Genomic DNA, 15646 nt, shown 5'->3' with positions numbered 1-15646 from the left:
GTGTCTGTTTTTTTGAGACAGAGGACAAACAACTTCTCTCATTTGATCAAGCATCTAAGACTGGTTCAGACAATCACAGTCAGCAAGCTGTTCATCTGGAACCAACTTCCTAAAATTGGAAGAAAGTAAGTCAATTGGTTTGAGTGACAAACTGCAGTTCGCCCTCCGACCAGCAGGGGGCGGTGGTCGCTGAGCGGCGGCCTGAGCAGCAGCAGCAGCAGGTGTACCGCAGACAGACCGCAGACTTCCGTGTCAATAGATGCTTCAGGATGTCTCGCAGAAAGTGCTATTTCGGTTGTGAGGGGAAGTTGAACCTGTTCGCCTCTCCTAAAGAAGAAAGCACCAGACAGTACTGGGTCCAGTTTCTGTTCGCGGGCCAGCAGCAGCCGACGGCGAACTGGTTCCTGTGTTCGCGACACTTCTCCGAGGACGCTTTCCTCAACAGAGCCCAGTATGAGGCGGGCTTCTCGGCTCGGCTGCTGCTCAGAGACGGAGCGGTTCCGTCCGTGAAGGGTCGTGTGCAGGAGTCCGAGGCTCTGGCTGTAAGCGGCGCGTCTCGGTAGAAGCGTTCCGGGCACACGGTAGCTTAACGTAGCCGGAGGGATTCAGGGAGCTAACGGTGGTTTGCATGTCTTCATCTCCACCGTGTCTGCCCCAAACCGTGGTGCTGGTTTCACAGAATAAGTGACTTCATGTCCCTCCAACATTTTACATGACTGCTTTAAAAACAGAAACAACTGGAGGAGGTCGAGGGAAGACCGGAGTCTGCTCTGTTCTTCATTGACTGGATTAAAGCCACTGTTACCTTGTTCTGTAGTTAGAAAAGCTGCAGAGATGCTCTCAGTGTGTTTTTGTGTCTTACTTAACCTATAAACCCCCTCAGTGGTGGAAGAAGAAGTCAGATTGTTAGTTTAAGTAATATATACATGCTCCATGACAAGTTAAAGCCCCATATTCACATCCATAAATTCATCTTATCATATGTGGTGTACTGGAGTGCATTTAATAGTGTTCCTAATGCATTGCTCTGCTCATCTATGTTAATGTAGTGGACAAACTAATAAGAACACCTTCAAACGTAATACATCAGAAGTTGATTTATTATCTTTAAGACAGCGTCAACAAGCTATGAACATGTGGAAGATTGACTGAGATATTTATTTTGAATATGTACAGACAGGTAGAATAGAATAGAATAGAATACTTTATTGATCCCCCATTGGGAGAAATGTACACGCCACAGCAGCATCCAAAAATATAGAAAGTACAAGAAAATAACAATAATGAAGTAATATGCATCCTGGTGTCCACACACAGCTGGTCCAAGGCTCCACTGACTCTGTTTGGGCAGTCTGCATGCTGGCTGATTGTGGGGAGAGAGTGATGTATGATTAAAGAAACATTTATAGTTTATATATATGTCTTTTTAATATACAGCAAAAGAAATACTCCACAATTCTGGACTAGATCTACATATTTGAGAAGAAGTGAGAAGAAGTAAATTAACACTTGATTGATCATTTCCAGTTTCCTAAATATATATTATTACATTTACATATGACATTTCATCAGGGGTACCTAATAAAGTGGCCAGTGTGTGTGTGTGTGAGATCTGATTTTTTTCCAGTATGGTGCAGCCCTACTTATGATGTTTTTGCATTAATATACTGTCACTAAAGCTCCCCAGCAGTTGGAGTGCCTCCATGCTGAGTGGAGTAGAAGTAGAAAGTTGCACAACATAGAAATACAAAAATAACATACAAGTACCTCAAATGTATTCCTAAGTACAGTATGTGAGTAAATGTACTCAGGTTCCATCCACCACTGTTGTTTTTTATATGCATAGCAAGTTGAATGGCAATGAAACACACCATTACTGTTGAAGTAATTCTTTTTATTGTCGTTCTCCGACTAGAGCTCATCCCAGCAGACCCCCACAACCCACTACAGACACACAGGATGCCAGACCGACCCTCTACCTACCGTCTCCGTTGCAACGCAGTTCTGCCATCACATGGTTTCTGTTGGAACGCAGCTGTCCTACAGTACGCTGAAAAACCATGTGAGAAGCAAAGGTGTGTTTGGAATATAAGCGGATGGAGATAAAGAAAAAAAAATCATATTAGTTTAGAAACTTAAAGTGTATAAAGATAAATCACTGTGTTGTCATCTTAAAACTTTATTTTTTTCTGTTTCTAACCAGGTGTACAGGTCACACTTTGCAGCAGTGTTGACACAGAGAACCCCCAACAAGACACAAGGTTAAAACTGTCTTCCACACCTGGAAAGACCTCTGCACCTTCACCGGGTGTCAGACCAGCAAAGAGACCTCGTCTTGAACTGCAGGAGGAGGAGGAAGATGAAGAAACATTTTCTCATCCACATGATTCCACAAATGATCTGGGTGACTCTGAAATGAGGTAACTGCCCGTTGAAGTTTTAACATTTCATCTTATGAATTGTTTCACTGAGTTATTACTCTTTTTGTCCTTTTCCCCACAGTGGGATGGAGTCCGCTTGTGATTACACTGATCCGAAGTACATTGTGTTTGAGAGCAGTCTGAGAGACCTCTTCCAGACCTGTCCAGTTTGCAGGTGGGAGTGTGTGGTGCAGCAGCGAAGCCTCGGCACTTTTGTGTCCTTTAGTCAGCGATGCCCCAACTGCCAGTACACCAGAAAATGGCAGAGTCAACCGATCAAAGAAAACACGCCGGTTGGAAACCTCCAGATGTCTGCAGCTGTTTATTTTACCGGCGGATCCTTCATTCAGATGGAGAAGGTACTGGAGACACTGCAGTGTGCACATCAAAGTAGAGTTTACGTTTTGTGCAAATAATTTAAAAGCATTTGCCCTGCTATGCTGTCAGATCTGCAAAGCCATGAACCTCCGGATGTTCCAGTATGACACCTTCAGGAGGCATGCCAGGATGTTTCTAGAACCTGCAATTAACCATAAATGGAAGACGGATCAGCAGACACTGATTGAGCATCTGAAAGAGGAGAAGGACAAAATCGCAGTGGGTGGAGATATGAGGGCAGACTCACCAGGTGACCAGTCAAACATCAATGTGTTGAAAATAGAATTTATTTCTGCGCTCTGGATTATTTGTTTCCATTTTCTTCCTGTCTTCTTGTGTCATACCACCCACCTGCATGTCCTCCTCCAGCCCTTTTTTCCACTTGCCTGGCAGCTCCATCTTCAGCATCCTTCTACCAGTAAACCCAGCACTTCTCCTCCAAATCAACTCACTTTCTCCTGTCTTACTTTGTCCTGTTCAACCTGAGCTGTCCCTCTGATGCACTCTTTCCTACACCCGTCTGTCCTCGTCACTTCCAGCACAAGTTTAGCATCTTAGCAGCTGCCCCTGTGTCTGCCTCCTGTGTTTTAGTCACAGGTACCATCTCCCTACTATCTCATAAACCATCTCTTTTACTCTTGCTGGCATCTTTCTATCGTAAATCACTCCTGACATTCTTCAGCCTGCCTGCACTGTCTTCTTCACCTCTTGTAGTGTTTAAACTTATCCAGTTCTACACCCTGTATTTTCACTAGTTCACTGCTCCTACTGACTTTCCCTCCACATGCCTCCACTTCTGCTAACTCTCCTCAACCTGCTCTTGCTGCAGCTGTATGGTTGTGTGAACATCATAGTCCACGAAAGCTCTTGTCTGATCCTAGCCTTGCTTTGCCCGTTCAGTAGAACATAATGGTCTGACTGCACCATGCTATTGTTCAGCTACAGGAGGGGAAAAAAAAAGAACTCTGGCTTGTTTTGTATTTCTGTAAACTAATTACAGTGTTCATAATCACATCGTTGCGAGCGGAGCTAAGTGGAGAATATGGCTGCGGCTCAAAATAGTGATGGGTGGGATTGCTGTGGTGCATGCTGGGAAGCAGCACTGTGATTAAAGTTGGATAATCCACCACAAAAACTAGCGGGGCTGCCCTACTGCAAGACCAAAATCCTCATCTAGACCTGACGTTTTCAGTGTGGTGGGTTGCTAACCAGAGGTGGTTGTCACCGACAGTGATGGAAACAGTAACACACAGATAACAGCAGGAAAGGACAAAGCAGACTGAAATGAGCAGATTTATACCAGCATCCGATAATCAGTGAGTCAGACTTGCCTGATCATGTCTGTCAATCTGTCCATCACCATTAATGGGCTCAGACCCGACCCTCGTGTTATCCCTCCTCCACCTTTAACCACCAGTCACCTCGACTGCACACATCACCACTGCCTTCAGACAAATCCTGCACCACTTTTCTGTGCCACTTCCTCATGCAGCACCACACCCCCTCTCTTGGCACTCTGTCATGTGCTTTTTTTTTGCAACTCTTTCTGACCTTGTCTATGCTTTTTCTTTTAGCACTCTGCAGGCAAACATCACACTTGTTGTGCTCTTTCCTGGCACAAACCAAAATGCTGCTTGCTCACCATCACCTTTCTTCCACTACTCTTTCCCAATGACTTCATGCTGTAGCTGCTCAGCTTTATACCTCTGTAGCTACTGCAGCTCTGCATGCCACGTCACCCTCATTTCTGAAAATCTCGAAGATTGTGTGAAACAGTCAGATTAGAAAATCTACAGATATGTCATCAACTGCCTTTACGCTGTTTGTCTTCTTCATAACTGTCTTCACTTCATCTTTTCAACCTCCTAATTTGCTATCTTCTCTCTGATTTTTTTTTTTTCATTCACCAGCCCCTCATAGTGCTCCTTCCATCTTCTCAACGCAGCCTCCTTGCTTGTCAGTATGTTACATCTTTATCCTTCATAACCCGAACTGGTTCCCAGCTTAGTTCCTCCGTCCAGCCAAGCAAGACTTTTCTTTTTTGTCACTGTCCAACCACTCATACAACTGATCATATGCCTTTTCCTTGGCTTTACCATCTCTCCCTTCACCTTATACCTAATCTCCTTGTCCTCCCATTGACTGTCTCTTGCTTCATATACTCACATGCTCATTCTTCGTCTTCTGCCCAGAGCCTATCTTACTTCTTCCCTGAACTCGTTCCACAACAGATCCATGGCTCTGTCTTCACTCTCCTCTGTTTCTTGGTCTCCAAAGTCGTCCTACAGACCACCAACTGATGCCTCCTAGCTTTGCACAAAAAGTCTACAATGTTGTTATTTACATTCTTCTCCTGTGTTTAAGGACACTCCGCCAAATTCGGCAGCTACACCCTGATGCACCTGAAGAGCAACAACATAATCGATGTTCAGCTTGTACAGGTACACCTCCACTTTTTTTTTTTTTTGACAGAAAGAAAGACTTCTGTGCACTTTATTTGTAATGCATGTATGAGAAAGTCATTCTTTTTCTCACTAGAGCAACGAGGTTGGTGGCAGCTCACACATGGAAAAAGAAGGTCTCAGAAGAGGCCTAGATTTCCTGGAAGCACACCATTTAAATGTGGATTACATTGTGACTGACCGCCATGCGCAGGTGCACAAATATCTGAAGGAGCGAAATGTCGACCAATACTATGACGTTTGGCACCTTGAGAAAGGTAATTCCTATGATTTTTTTTTTTTTTAAAGAATTTGAATGTCGTATTAAACTGTAAGTAAACATGTTCAAAGTTGTGCCATTTTTTTTCTTTCTGTCTTGTCAGATTTGTCCAAACAGTTAGAAAACCTGGCTAAGAACAAGGAGTGTCTGGTGGTGCGCAAATGGTTGCCTAGCATCAAAAACCACATGTACTGGACGGCCACAGCTTCAAAGTCTGGAGCAGAGAAAGTCGCAAAATGGAAGTCTCTGGTCAACCACCTTCAGAACGTCCACACGCATGATGATCCGCTGTTTCCCAAGTGTGCTCATCCTGACAGGGTCTCCAGAGACCCCAACAAGTGGTTTCAACCAGGTTTGTATCAAGTGTTTTTAGTCTAATACTAATTGCTTCATAGGATTATATTCATATGGAATAATATGAGCATTTGTACCACTTTGATTTTGTCTAACAGGTTCAACGGCCCTGAGCAAAGTGGAGAAACTCCTGTTGGACAAAAGAATTCTCCGTGATGTGGAAAAACTCAATCATGACCACCAAATTTCATCATTAGAGGCTTTCCACAGCATCACTGAAGGCTTCACCCCAAAGAATGATGTTTTGTCTTCTGTTGGGAGGCTGTGCAGGTAATACATGTTTGAATATATATCATTAAACATCCTGTTGCAGCAGCTGGTGGATGTTTCAGATATTGGTAGAAATTGGTATTGTCCATCCTTTTTCTAACTTCAAAGAGAGGAACTTTTCAAACAAATAGTCAATTTTGTATTAAGTTAACAGACTTGTACTCTTTTCCAGGCTGTACTTGGCTGCCATGCATTTTAACGAGAATGCAAAGCGAGACCAGTCGACAACTTTAGAGGGCAAAGCTGTCTGCAGACTAATGTTCCCACATTGCAAGAATGGACAATGCATAGCAACTCCTGTGCAGACAGAGCCTACATTCCGTAAGTAGAAAAAAAATAGATCAACGTTTAGAAATGTAGACTGTAAAAGAGCCATTTTGGCATCATATTTAACTATAAGATGCTTTGGCACACTCATTCTAATTTAAATATAAAAAGGAGGAATGTCACTGTAAACTTCATGTTTTTTTTGTCTAACTTTGGTGGCATCAGTCAACAGTATATATAAAATGTCAATATCGTATTTTGCAGAATATGTCAGTGACCTGATGAAGCTTCTTTTTGAGAAAATTTTTGAGGACCCAACCAGATACACAGAGGACCTCAACAAAGTCTCCCTACCAGAGGACAGGTGGGCACAGGTTGAGAGACCCTCATAGAATAAGACCACTGCCAGGTATAGTCGTGAACAAAAGTTTACATACACTTGTAAAGACTGTGTATATCATGACAGTCTTCACTCTTAATTTTCTTTGATAGAATGATGGAAACACGTGCATCTTGGTTGCAAAAAAATTATTTTGCATTTTGGTTCTTTCATAAATGTATTACATGTCTTCTGAAAAATCTGCTGGGTCAAAAATATACATACAGCAACTTGAATTATCAGTTTTGGTGATAAAGAAAATTGTGTTAAACAGATTTTCTCAGTGGCATGGCGTCTCAGCTTCCTGGGAGTGATTACAGTTGACTACAGCTGCTGACTCCTCTGATCACACTTAAACAGACTCAGCCATACACTACACACCAGAAGACCTGTAATAAATCTATGAAAGAATCCAAATTTGTGATTGTTTTTTGTGACAAAGGTGCATGTGTTTTAGTCATTCCATCACAGAAAATTAAGAACTGTCGGAATTATTGGAAGCTCAAAACAGCCATGTTATACATGTACTTTACAAGTGTATGTAAACTTTTGTTCATGTGTCATGTTTCAGTCGAGGGGCGGCTGGAACCCAACAAAGTAGGCAGCAGGTTCAGGAAGCACCAGGTACGTCAGGCCAACAACACCGGACAGGATGGCGAGCCTGACCTGACCTCTCAGGTATCCTCAATGGAAACTGAAAAAACTGTGGTATACAAAATACCTGTACGATGTGAACTGGAAACAAGACACGATCATTACAGGAAGTGATCACTGCATGGCATTTTCTGTCGTACAAACATTCTTCTGAATCCAGTGAAGGACTTTGCGTGACGTCTGGAACACGACACTACCTCATCCATTGGCAACGTTTGTTTGTGACTGTTTCAAAACTATGAATGCAGTGTGTTCTCTGTCTCTTGTAAATAAAACAATTTATATTTCCGAGTTGATTGACTTATTGTTTTGAAATTCATGTTTGTAGTTATAGAGGAAACTACAATGATGGCCTTGTGGTTGTACACCTCTACCAACGGTTTAGTTGCAGTTTAGATCCATGGCAATCCTGTCTCATGTATGTAGTGAAGACTCCTAAAGAACTGAATAAAATGTATGAGGAGTGTTTCAGTCTAATACAATGCACTTGAAATATTTTAAAGCAGAAGGCAGAGCAACAGTCTCGTCTGTTCCAGCACCATCTATTTTATATTCAGAAATGAGTGATGGACAGAGAGAATTAAAAAATAAAAATTTAAAAATGGAACAAATTTGCATTAAATCAAGTTACATACAACCAAGTGACACAAATTGCAAAACTAACAAACTATTTTTGAGGACACATGGACAGACAGTTTATCTCTGAAGACACGTACAAACGTCATTTGTGACATTGCACTTGTTTTCTCATCTAAGTCCAATAAGCAGCTCAAAGTACACACTCGTAGTAAGGATTGTGATAACGGACTTCATGGTGAAGTAGGAGACGTCTTCTTTTTAGTAATTAATGTCTTGAAAACAATATTTATGTGTTCCTTAGTCCAGAAGTGAAAGGATTAAAAGTCAGGGTTATTAATTGCTTTTATTTTATAAAGTCTGCTCCATATTGTAAAGAAGATAAAGGTGTATGCACACACACACACACACACACACACACACACACACACACACACACACACCACCCGACTGCACTTCAGCATCACAATAACTACCTCCTTAATATATTACTTTCTACTTTTCTTTTGTTTTAAAGAGTGTTGTTGTTGAAAAGCAATGTCTTATTTCACTAAATTATAATTAAATTCTAATTATTTTATTATTATTATTTTCAGTTCCTAGTTATTTGAGTGACTATTGGGAATTTTGCATTGTCTTTAATGGAGGGGTATGAATACATTTGACGACGACTGAACCTCTTCTATTCTACTCTATTCAGTGACTCGTGTAGTCGGTCTGCGACTTATTGAAGATTGTCCCTCGGCGGCCTCCGTGTCAGTCCTCGGGTACGTAGGTGTCGGTGGTCAGCCATATTGTCTCTGATACAGCAGAAATCACACACTGGCACAGGCACACCGGCGACGGAGGGAGGCGAGGACCGTAGGCTTGAAGAAACTTGGCTTATTGGGAAGCATTTCGGTCGTTGAATCATCCAAGGGGGTAAATATCGGTCCCGTTTCTTCACCGCCGTTGATAAACTCCACCTTTGCAGTGGAAACTGGCGAGCGCTAACGTTAGCACGGCTAAGGTTAGCAGGCTAGCAGCTAGGGCCCGCCGAGAGCCGAGAAGTTACCGACACCTTCTGCTCACACCGAAAGCTATAAGCCCCGCTGATTTGGCGGACTGGAGCCACTGCTTTAGCCGTCGGAAATTGTAGCTACTGTATCCACGGCTTAAACCAAATCTGCCAACATATTATAAATCCCTAAATTCAATGCGTCTGTCGCCATAACGTTACGAATGTCGCATGAATCCGACTGAGTACGTAACCCAGTTGCATCCGAACGACAGTCTAACTGATCCACTTAACCTTTATGTTAATTAATGTGCTTTTCGATGCAATGAGCCTTTAGTTAAACTTAAGGTTTCGTTCAATTCAGCGCTAATTGCTCCAGTTAGCTAAAGTTAGCTAGATTAACGCCGAACGGAGGAGCTGATCCGGTCGGTCCGGAAAAAGGTGTTGATGCTATACGGTCAGGTCTTCTATTATTAACGTTAACTTTCCCATATTCATAAAATTTGCATCGGCCTTTCCAGGCTAATGAGAAGGACCTCGGAGAAACGGCCACACCAGTCGATATCAATACCCCAGCATTTAATCGATGTGGGGATTCTGTTGGCTAACGTTGAGTAGCCACAGATTTTACTTTGCTGTCTCACCAGTGGTTTGTCAGTGTCTTATTAAGTCGTGCATTTGTGCATCTATGTTGTCTTCTGCCAATAATTCAGGACAATCCTGGTAGAGATTTACACTCAGTTGCCAATTTAAAAGGTGCATTTGCTAAGATTGATGCTAGCTGTTGCAGAAGTCCTGCAATAACTCATGAATGCAGGTAACTGAGGATATATAATAATAAACATAATTATTAGTTACAGCCCTATCCTGAGCAGAAGCCAATTCGTCTGTGTTTTAGTATTCACCAGAGCTGTCACCGTCTGATAGTAGAAACAGAAAAATCTATAAATTACAGGAATTGTATGATGGATTTGGTGCCATGTGCTTATGCGTTTGCTTTAGGAGGCTGATGGATTGTTGGATCTGATAATCGTCATTTAAAAAATTTAACTTAACAAAATATTTCCACTTGTCTTTTTGTTGGAGTTTGTGGTGTTTGAATTTGTGGCAAGATTTTTGTTTTTACTGCATATGTATACCAGATTTCAGATATTAGTTATGGCCTTGATTGCACTTTTTTTTTTCTATTGGCCCTGGAAAACCCATTCACTCAATCCTTACTGTGGTTGTGGATTTGGCCAAAAATGGACTGGTTGTAAGTTAGCAAATGAGGCAGCAAGTTTTGGTTAGCAAGTATATGGAAAATGGAGATGGTGGGTTTTGTTGGATTGTGTGTTGCTCTTGTTAGGTTTGGCAGATGGAAAATAGATTGCAAATGGGTTCTAAATTTAGCATCTTGAATACCTCCACATGCGGGACGAGGGAGGTGTCCTCATCATATACCCGAATCACCTTAACTGATTCCAATTCTGCTAAATAGCAGGTCATTGTAAGTTCCCTCTGAATATCAGATCTCCATAACCTGTCTGTCATCATGGAAACCTAGTTTAGCCACTTCTGTGAGGTTACTACCCAAAGCTCATGACTACAGGTGAAGGTTAGAGTGTAGTTTTTGCCCTAGTGCACCGCCAGTTTGCTGCAACAATCCACCTGTTGATCCAAGGCGCGTGCAAGACTGATAACCACACCTGTGTCAGATAGTTGCAGCACTTGTTGCTTTTCATTTCAGTGCCCATATTAATGTGGAGCATCTCACATAGAAAACCTGCAGCGCCAGCTTCGCGGTGGTGTTTCATTTGCAGTTTTGGTGTGGAGGTTATTTTTCACATGTGAGGCATGCAGTTCTCAATAAAAATAGACGGTGAACAGATCTGTTGATCACACCAGCAGCATTACACCTGTCACTGCAGTTTCAACATCTATATCTGTAGAATATGTTGCAGGCATGGGGGAAAAAAATCACATTGTCATCCACTACAAAAATGCTCCTGTGGACAAACTCTCATAATTTGTTTTACAGGGCTTTTATAAAATTGTGTTTGTCAAACACAAACTCAATGTGGAGTTATTGGGCTGGCAGGAGCATTGCTGCTGCACCAGTGATGTCTGTGTTGACAGCACGTGTGACCTGCAATAGTGCAGTAAAAGCCACCACACACAGGTAGAGGTAGGCAGTGAGGTCTGAGCCTCATGCTCCATCTTAGTTCTTGACCAAAGCTATTTGACCAACTCGCAAGCACTTCTGATGAAGTGTACTGGCCCTTGATCAACCACCTAGTCGTTTGTGCTATATTAGAGCAGAGCTGAACAAGTAATCGATTGAAATTGCAAGTTGAGACAGTTGAATTAGCAAATCAGAAAGGCTGCAATTTAGGATGTAGAAGGTGTGGATAATAAGTAATGAGACTACAGCTGAAATTCAATTTAATTTAATTCTAATACTATCAGGAGTTGTGTATGCCCATTGTTCAGCGTATGGCTCAGGAATGCAACTGTCAGCTGTCATTAGCCCCCTCTCTCATAGCTTAGGAGCCACACCTCATGCTTTGTGTGACAAATTCATACCGTTCTCCTTGTGCAAGAGTCAACCTTTTGATGGCATCTTTTATAATAATGCTCCCCCACGTGTTTTACTTCTCTTACTCAGTGTGTAAGAGAAGATTTGAAGAAAAAAAAGTACCACAAATCAAATCCCAGTATCTTTCAGAAAAACTGCTATTGGATATTTTCCCCACATTGTTCAGCTCTATGCTGTGTGCCACCTCAGTGTTGTTTTCACTGTCAACAAATGGTTTTGCTGTCATATGAAGAGTAAATGTAATGAGTCACATAATTAAGAGACAAGTCCCAAACATTCACTGGTGTGAGGATCTGCGGCTTTTTTCTGTTTCATACTGCTGCAGATATTGTGGATGATTGTAATGTAGAGACTGCAACACTGTGATGCTGAAGTGTGAATCAGGATTTCAGTTTCTCTAAATATTAATTTTCTGTCCCATTGTTTTTGTTTGTTTGTTTGTTTGTTTTAACAGCTATCCCACCGTGCCCCTGGTGGCCCCTCCCCCCGTCCTCAGGCAAAGCCTCCCCCAAACCCCTTTCCCTGTTGGGATCAACCCCCTCACCCCTTACCTTCCCTCCTCTTCCTCCCTCCCTTCTACCCATCGTCCCCGGACTCCAAGCATCCTCCACTGCAGTAAGACCTCCTCATTATCCCTGCCAAGCTGTCGGACATGTCAGGACCCGTGCCGAGCCGGGCCAGAGTGTACACCGAGGTCAACACTCACCGGCCAAGGGAGTACTGGGACTATGAGTCCCATGTGGTTGAATGGGGGTAAGTACCTGTTGACTCTCACACAAGATTTTTAGCAAGCTGCCTGGTAAATTTTTAAGCCAGCTGATGTTTGGTTGGGATTTGTCTTTACAGGAACCAGGACGATTTTCAGTTGGTGCGGAAGTTAGGGCGTGGCAAGTATAGTGAAGTCTTTGAGGCAATCAACATTACCAATAATGAGAAGGTGGTGGTGAAGATACTCAAGGTAAATCTATACAAAGACAGAACCCTAGATCTGGGCTGTACATTTAATTCAAAGATTATATGTCCTGTTTTTAATCCCATTCGACTAAGTCTGTTTTGTTATTTTCCATTTAGCCCGTGAAGAAAAAGAAAATCAAGCGTGAGATCAAGATTTTGGAAAACCTTCGCGGCGGTCCGAACATAATCTCACTCATCGATATTGTCAAAGACCCTGTTGTAAGTATCATACATTGATATGCAGGAACATTTTATTCTTTGGTCATGAGTGCACCAGGAGCTATATTTTAGTTATATGTTGTTGGTGTTTCCTGATGATATGATTTACTTTTTTCTAAAAAAAGATGAGCTGTAGTTTGTAATTCCTAAATATCACAACTGTACCAATAGCGTGGTGAGCCTACGATCTGTGGCAGCTTATCGGTTTCACTTGGGCTTGGGAGATATGTGTCTGTAAGTACTTACCCAACTATGGCTAGATAGATGAATGTAAGCACTTATGCGGTATTAATATGTAGTGTCAGGGCTCTCTCCAAAGAATGAAACAACGCAATGCAGCTGTGCCTTTGTAGTCCTGTAAATAGTCGACACTGGGCTGAAAATGAAGTTGCTTTTCCAAGCTAGTGATATGCTTTAAGACTGTAAAAGTAAGAACATTGTCACAATTATCAGGATTTAGCAGACTCAGGTCAGCAGCAGATTGTTTTAATAGAATATATCCAGTACATATTTGCTTCGTGCTTATCAAGAGCAGCCCAGCAGAGATAATGTCTCTTGTTAATCAGCAAACTTCAGGAATGTGTTGAACCAGAGGAACTTAACTCAGGACCTGAAAGTTCTTTGTGTGCTTTCCTGTTTGAGTTTTCAACACATTTTAGGAAACATTAGGCAGACTAGACGAGTGATAGATCTAAAAACAAAACAACAAAAAACTTGTTTATACTCCTGCTTCACTCGTGTTTGAATGACTCAGTAAAGTAATAGAAAAAGAGCCATGCAGGCTCAGAAAAGGAGACAGATTTGACTGATTATTAGATGGTTATTTATTTTTGCTTTAAAAGGAAACAGTCAGTAACTGAGTGACTCTTGTTCACTTTCAGATTCTTGGTCATTTTTGCATGAAACCATAAGTTGAAGGAACTAGTGAACGGACTTGGACATAATTATAATAATCGTTAGTTCTATCCTTTGTATTTGCTCCTTTCCCTACTTGCATCACAGTCCTGGGGAGAGCCCTGTTTTAGGAACCACCCTTGCCAGTTATCCCTGATTAGTAGATTTGTCACCTGATGTAAGACACACGTCTGAGTGTTGATGACCGACAAGTCAAGTCGACTTGTTTTTTTGTTTTTTTTCCTGTTTTCATCATTGCAAATAAAATAGCCTTTCATTGTTCACATGATGCAGCTTTAGGACTCACTTACACTCTGGAACTTTTGATTTTAAAGGCTGATTAATACAGTATAGAACAGTTGATAGATAAATAGTGAAAGTTGACGGGTAAGTTGCAGCTCAATTCATGTTGTAGGCATCAAGTAAGTGTGTTGACATTTAATTTGGTTGTTGACAACTGTGGTCTGTTGGCCATTCTTCTGCTAGTTGCTCACCTGGGAATGAATGGAGTTAAACATGCTGGGACTCGTCCATAGTGTTCCTCACAGTGTGTCTGCCCGTAATATCAGCACAGATTCCTGTAGTGCCTCAGCTTACTATAGTGTTGCTGTTTGGAACAAATAGGTGGATCCGACTGTGTGTTTTTTTAGTAGATATTTCTGTTTGCAGCTTCAGTACATCAAATACACACCCTTTTATTTTTCAGTCCCGGACACCTGCCTTGGTCTTTGAACATGTTAACAACACAGACTTCAAGGTAGGAACTGAACATGGTTTTTACTCAATAAAATGCTGTTGTGTAAGTGTTTGGAAGCCTCCTTTCTTGGCATACTCGATGTTTTCCAGTACACGTGTGTGTATGTGATGGAGGAATATTAAAGTCCAGTGCTATGTCTTCGGTGCCAGAAAGTCAACCGTCTTCTGGTTCTATCCTCAATCACTGGCACAGTCCTAAAGAGAAAAAATACTATAATGTCTGTCTGCTGTAGTGTTGACTTTCTGCTTGCTGTTGGACGTTGCCGTAGAACATCTAGTGACACTTTCTGTTTTTGTCTCCAGCAACTGTACCAGACCCTGACCGACTATGACATCCGGTTCTACATGTATGAGATCCTCAAGGTGAGTCCTCTGTGGTCCAGCTGCTGCACGCTTTGTAATATGTAACCTTTTAAATATCCTGAAACGGGGAAGTATGAAGTCTTTAAACAAGACTGACTTCCCTAGGAAATAGTTCTTTTATTTAAATTGGATTTTGAACATGCCTGGGTATTTACACAGTCCTACACAGGACGCTGTTTTGGCATTAAACATTACGTGTGTTGCATAGACGGATTATGATTTATTTTTATCTGCTGCTGTTTTGACATTTCTGGGAAGACAAACTTTGAGCAATAAGTAACAAAGATGACCTTGTCTGCAGGCCCTGGATTACTGTCACAGCATGGGGATCATGCATAGAGATGTAAAGCCACATAACGTGATGATTGATCATGAGCACCGCAAGGTGAGTGAAAAAAAACACAACCTTAGCTTCTGGTCAAACTATTAATGAGGGTTTTATCGTAATTGTTGTTGCGTAGTTTTCTGTTTGGGTCTTGTGTCTCTACTTGTTTCCTTCTGTTCTTGTTCAACATTCTGTGGTTGAACTCAGTCATTCATTAACAACAAGTAAACGTCATTTAACTAAGGTGTGAGAAAAATGTCTGCATGTTCTGTTTTTAGATCCTAACTGCTTATTTTCTTTGTCTTAAGTTGCGCCTTATTGACTGGGGCCTGGCTGAGTTTTACCACCCGGGACAGGAGTACAACGTCAGAGTGGCCTCGCGCTACTTTAAAGGGCCTGAGCTCTTGGTGGACTATCAGGTACAGCTGGAGTGGAGTGTGATTTGTTGTTGTTGTTGTTTTTTTGTCTTGGTTTTCTGTCACATGTAGTCTGAGACCCTGCACGTCAGAATTAAGTGTGTGAATATCTTTCATGGAACCCA

General features: G+C 41.9%; 2 protein-coding genes across 3 annotated transcripts; both read left to right on the top strand.

The window, feature by feature from the left end:
* Positions 1 to 244: 244 nt before the first annotated feature.
* On the top strand, positions 245 to 7734 carry LOC103370809 (uncharacterized). Of its 2 annotated transcripts, none has more exons than XM_008299970.1 (12): positions 245 to 542; positions 1916 to 2075; positions 2204 to 2420; positions 2503 to 2779; positions 2868 to 3048; positions 5163 to 5239; positions 5337 to 5517; positions 5623 to 5871; positions 5972 to 6143; positions 6316 to 6464; positions 6675 to 6774; positions 7361 to 7734. In XM_008299970.1, the coding sequence occupies exons 1-12, from the start codon at positions 270 to 272 to the stop codon at positions 7452 to 7454; spliced, it is 2130 nt and encodes a 709-aa protein (XP_008298192.1). In that variant the 5' UTR covers positions 245 to 269; the 3' UTR covers positions 7455 to 7734. The 2 variants fall into 2 exon arrangements, with proteins under 2 accessions (XP_008298192.1, XP_008298193.1); XM_008299971.1 differs by having other exon boundaries at positions 6675 to 6819; positions 7361 to 7441.
* Positions 7735 to 8820: 1086 nt separating this feature from the next.
* On the top strand, positions 8821 to 15524 carry LOC103370813 (casein kinase II subunit alpha; the record flags this gene model as incomplete). Its single annotated transcript, XM_008299975.1, has 8 exons — positions 8821 to 8940; positions 12049 to 12347; positions 12441 to 12552; positions 12666 to 12767; positions 14368 to 14418; positions 14721 to 14780; positions 15082 to 15165; positions 15414 to 15524. Coding segments are annotated over exons 2-8 (621 nt in total), but the record flags the coding sequence as incomplete, so codon positions are not given.
* Positions 15525 to 15646: the final 122 nt, after the last annotated feature.

This window comes from Stegastes partitus, unplaced genomic scaffold (assembly GCF_000690725.1).
Source record: "Stegastes partitus isolate 25-593 unplaced genomic scaffold, Stegastes_partitus-1.0.2 Scaffold1484, whole genome shotgun sequence".
Taxonomy (NCBI): domain Eukaryota; kingdom Metazoa; phylum Chordata; class Actinopteri; family Pomacentridae; genus Stegastes; species Stegastes partitus.
Note: the sequence above shows the minus strand (reverse complement) of the source record. Positions and strands in the feature narration are given on the sequence as shown.

Coding starts and splice junctions, on each gene's coding strand:
- LOC103370809 (XM_008299970.1), top strand. CDS start 270: ATGTCTCGCAGAAAGTGCTATTTCGGTTGTGAGGGGAAGTTGAACCTG. Junction 3,049..5,162: donor TATGAGGGCAGACTCACCAG/GTGACCAGTCAA, acceptor CCTGTGTTTAAG/GACACTCCGCCAAATTCGGC. Junction 6,144..6,315: donor TCTGTTGGGAGGCTGTGCAG/GTAATACATGTT, acceptor ACTCTTTTCCAG/GCTGTACTTGGCTGCCATGC.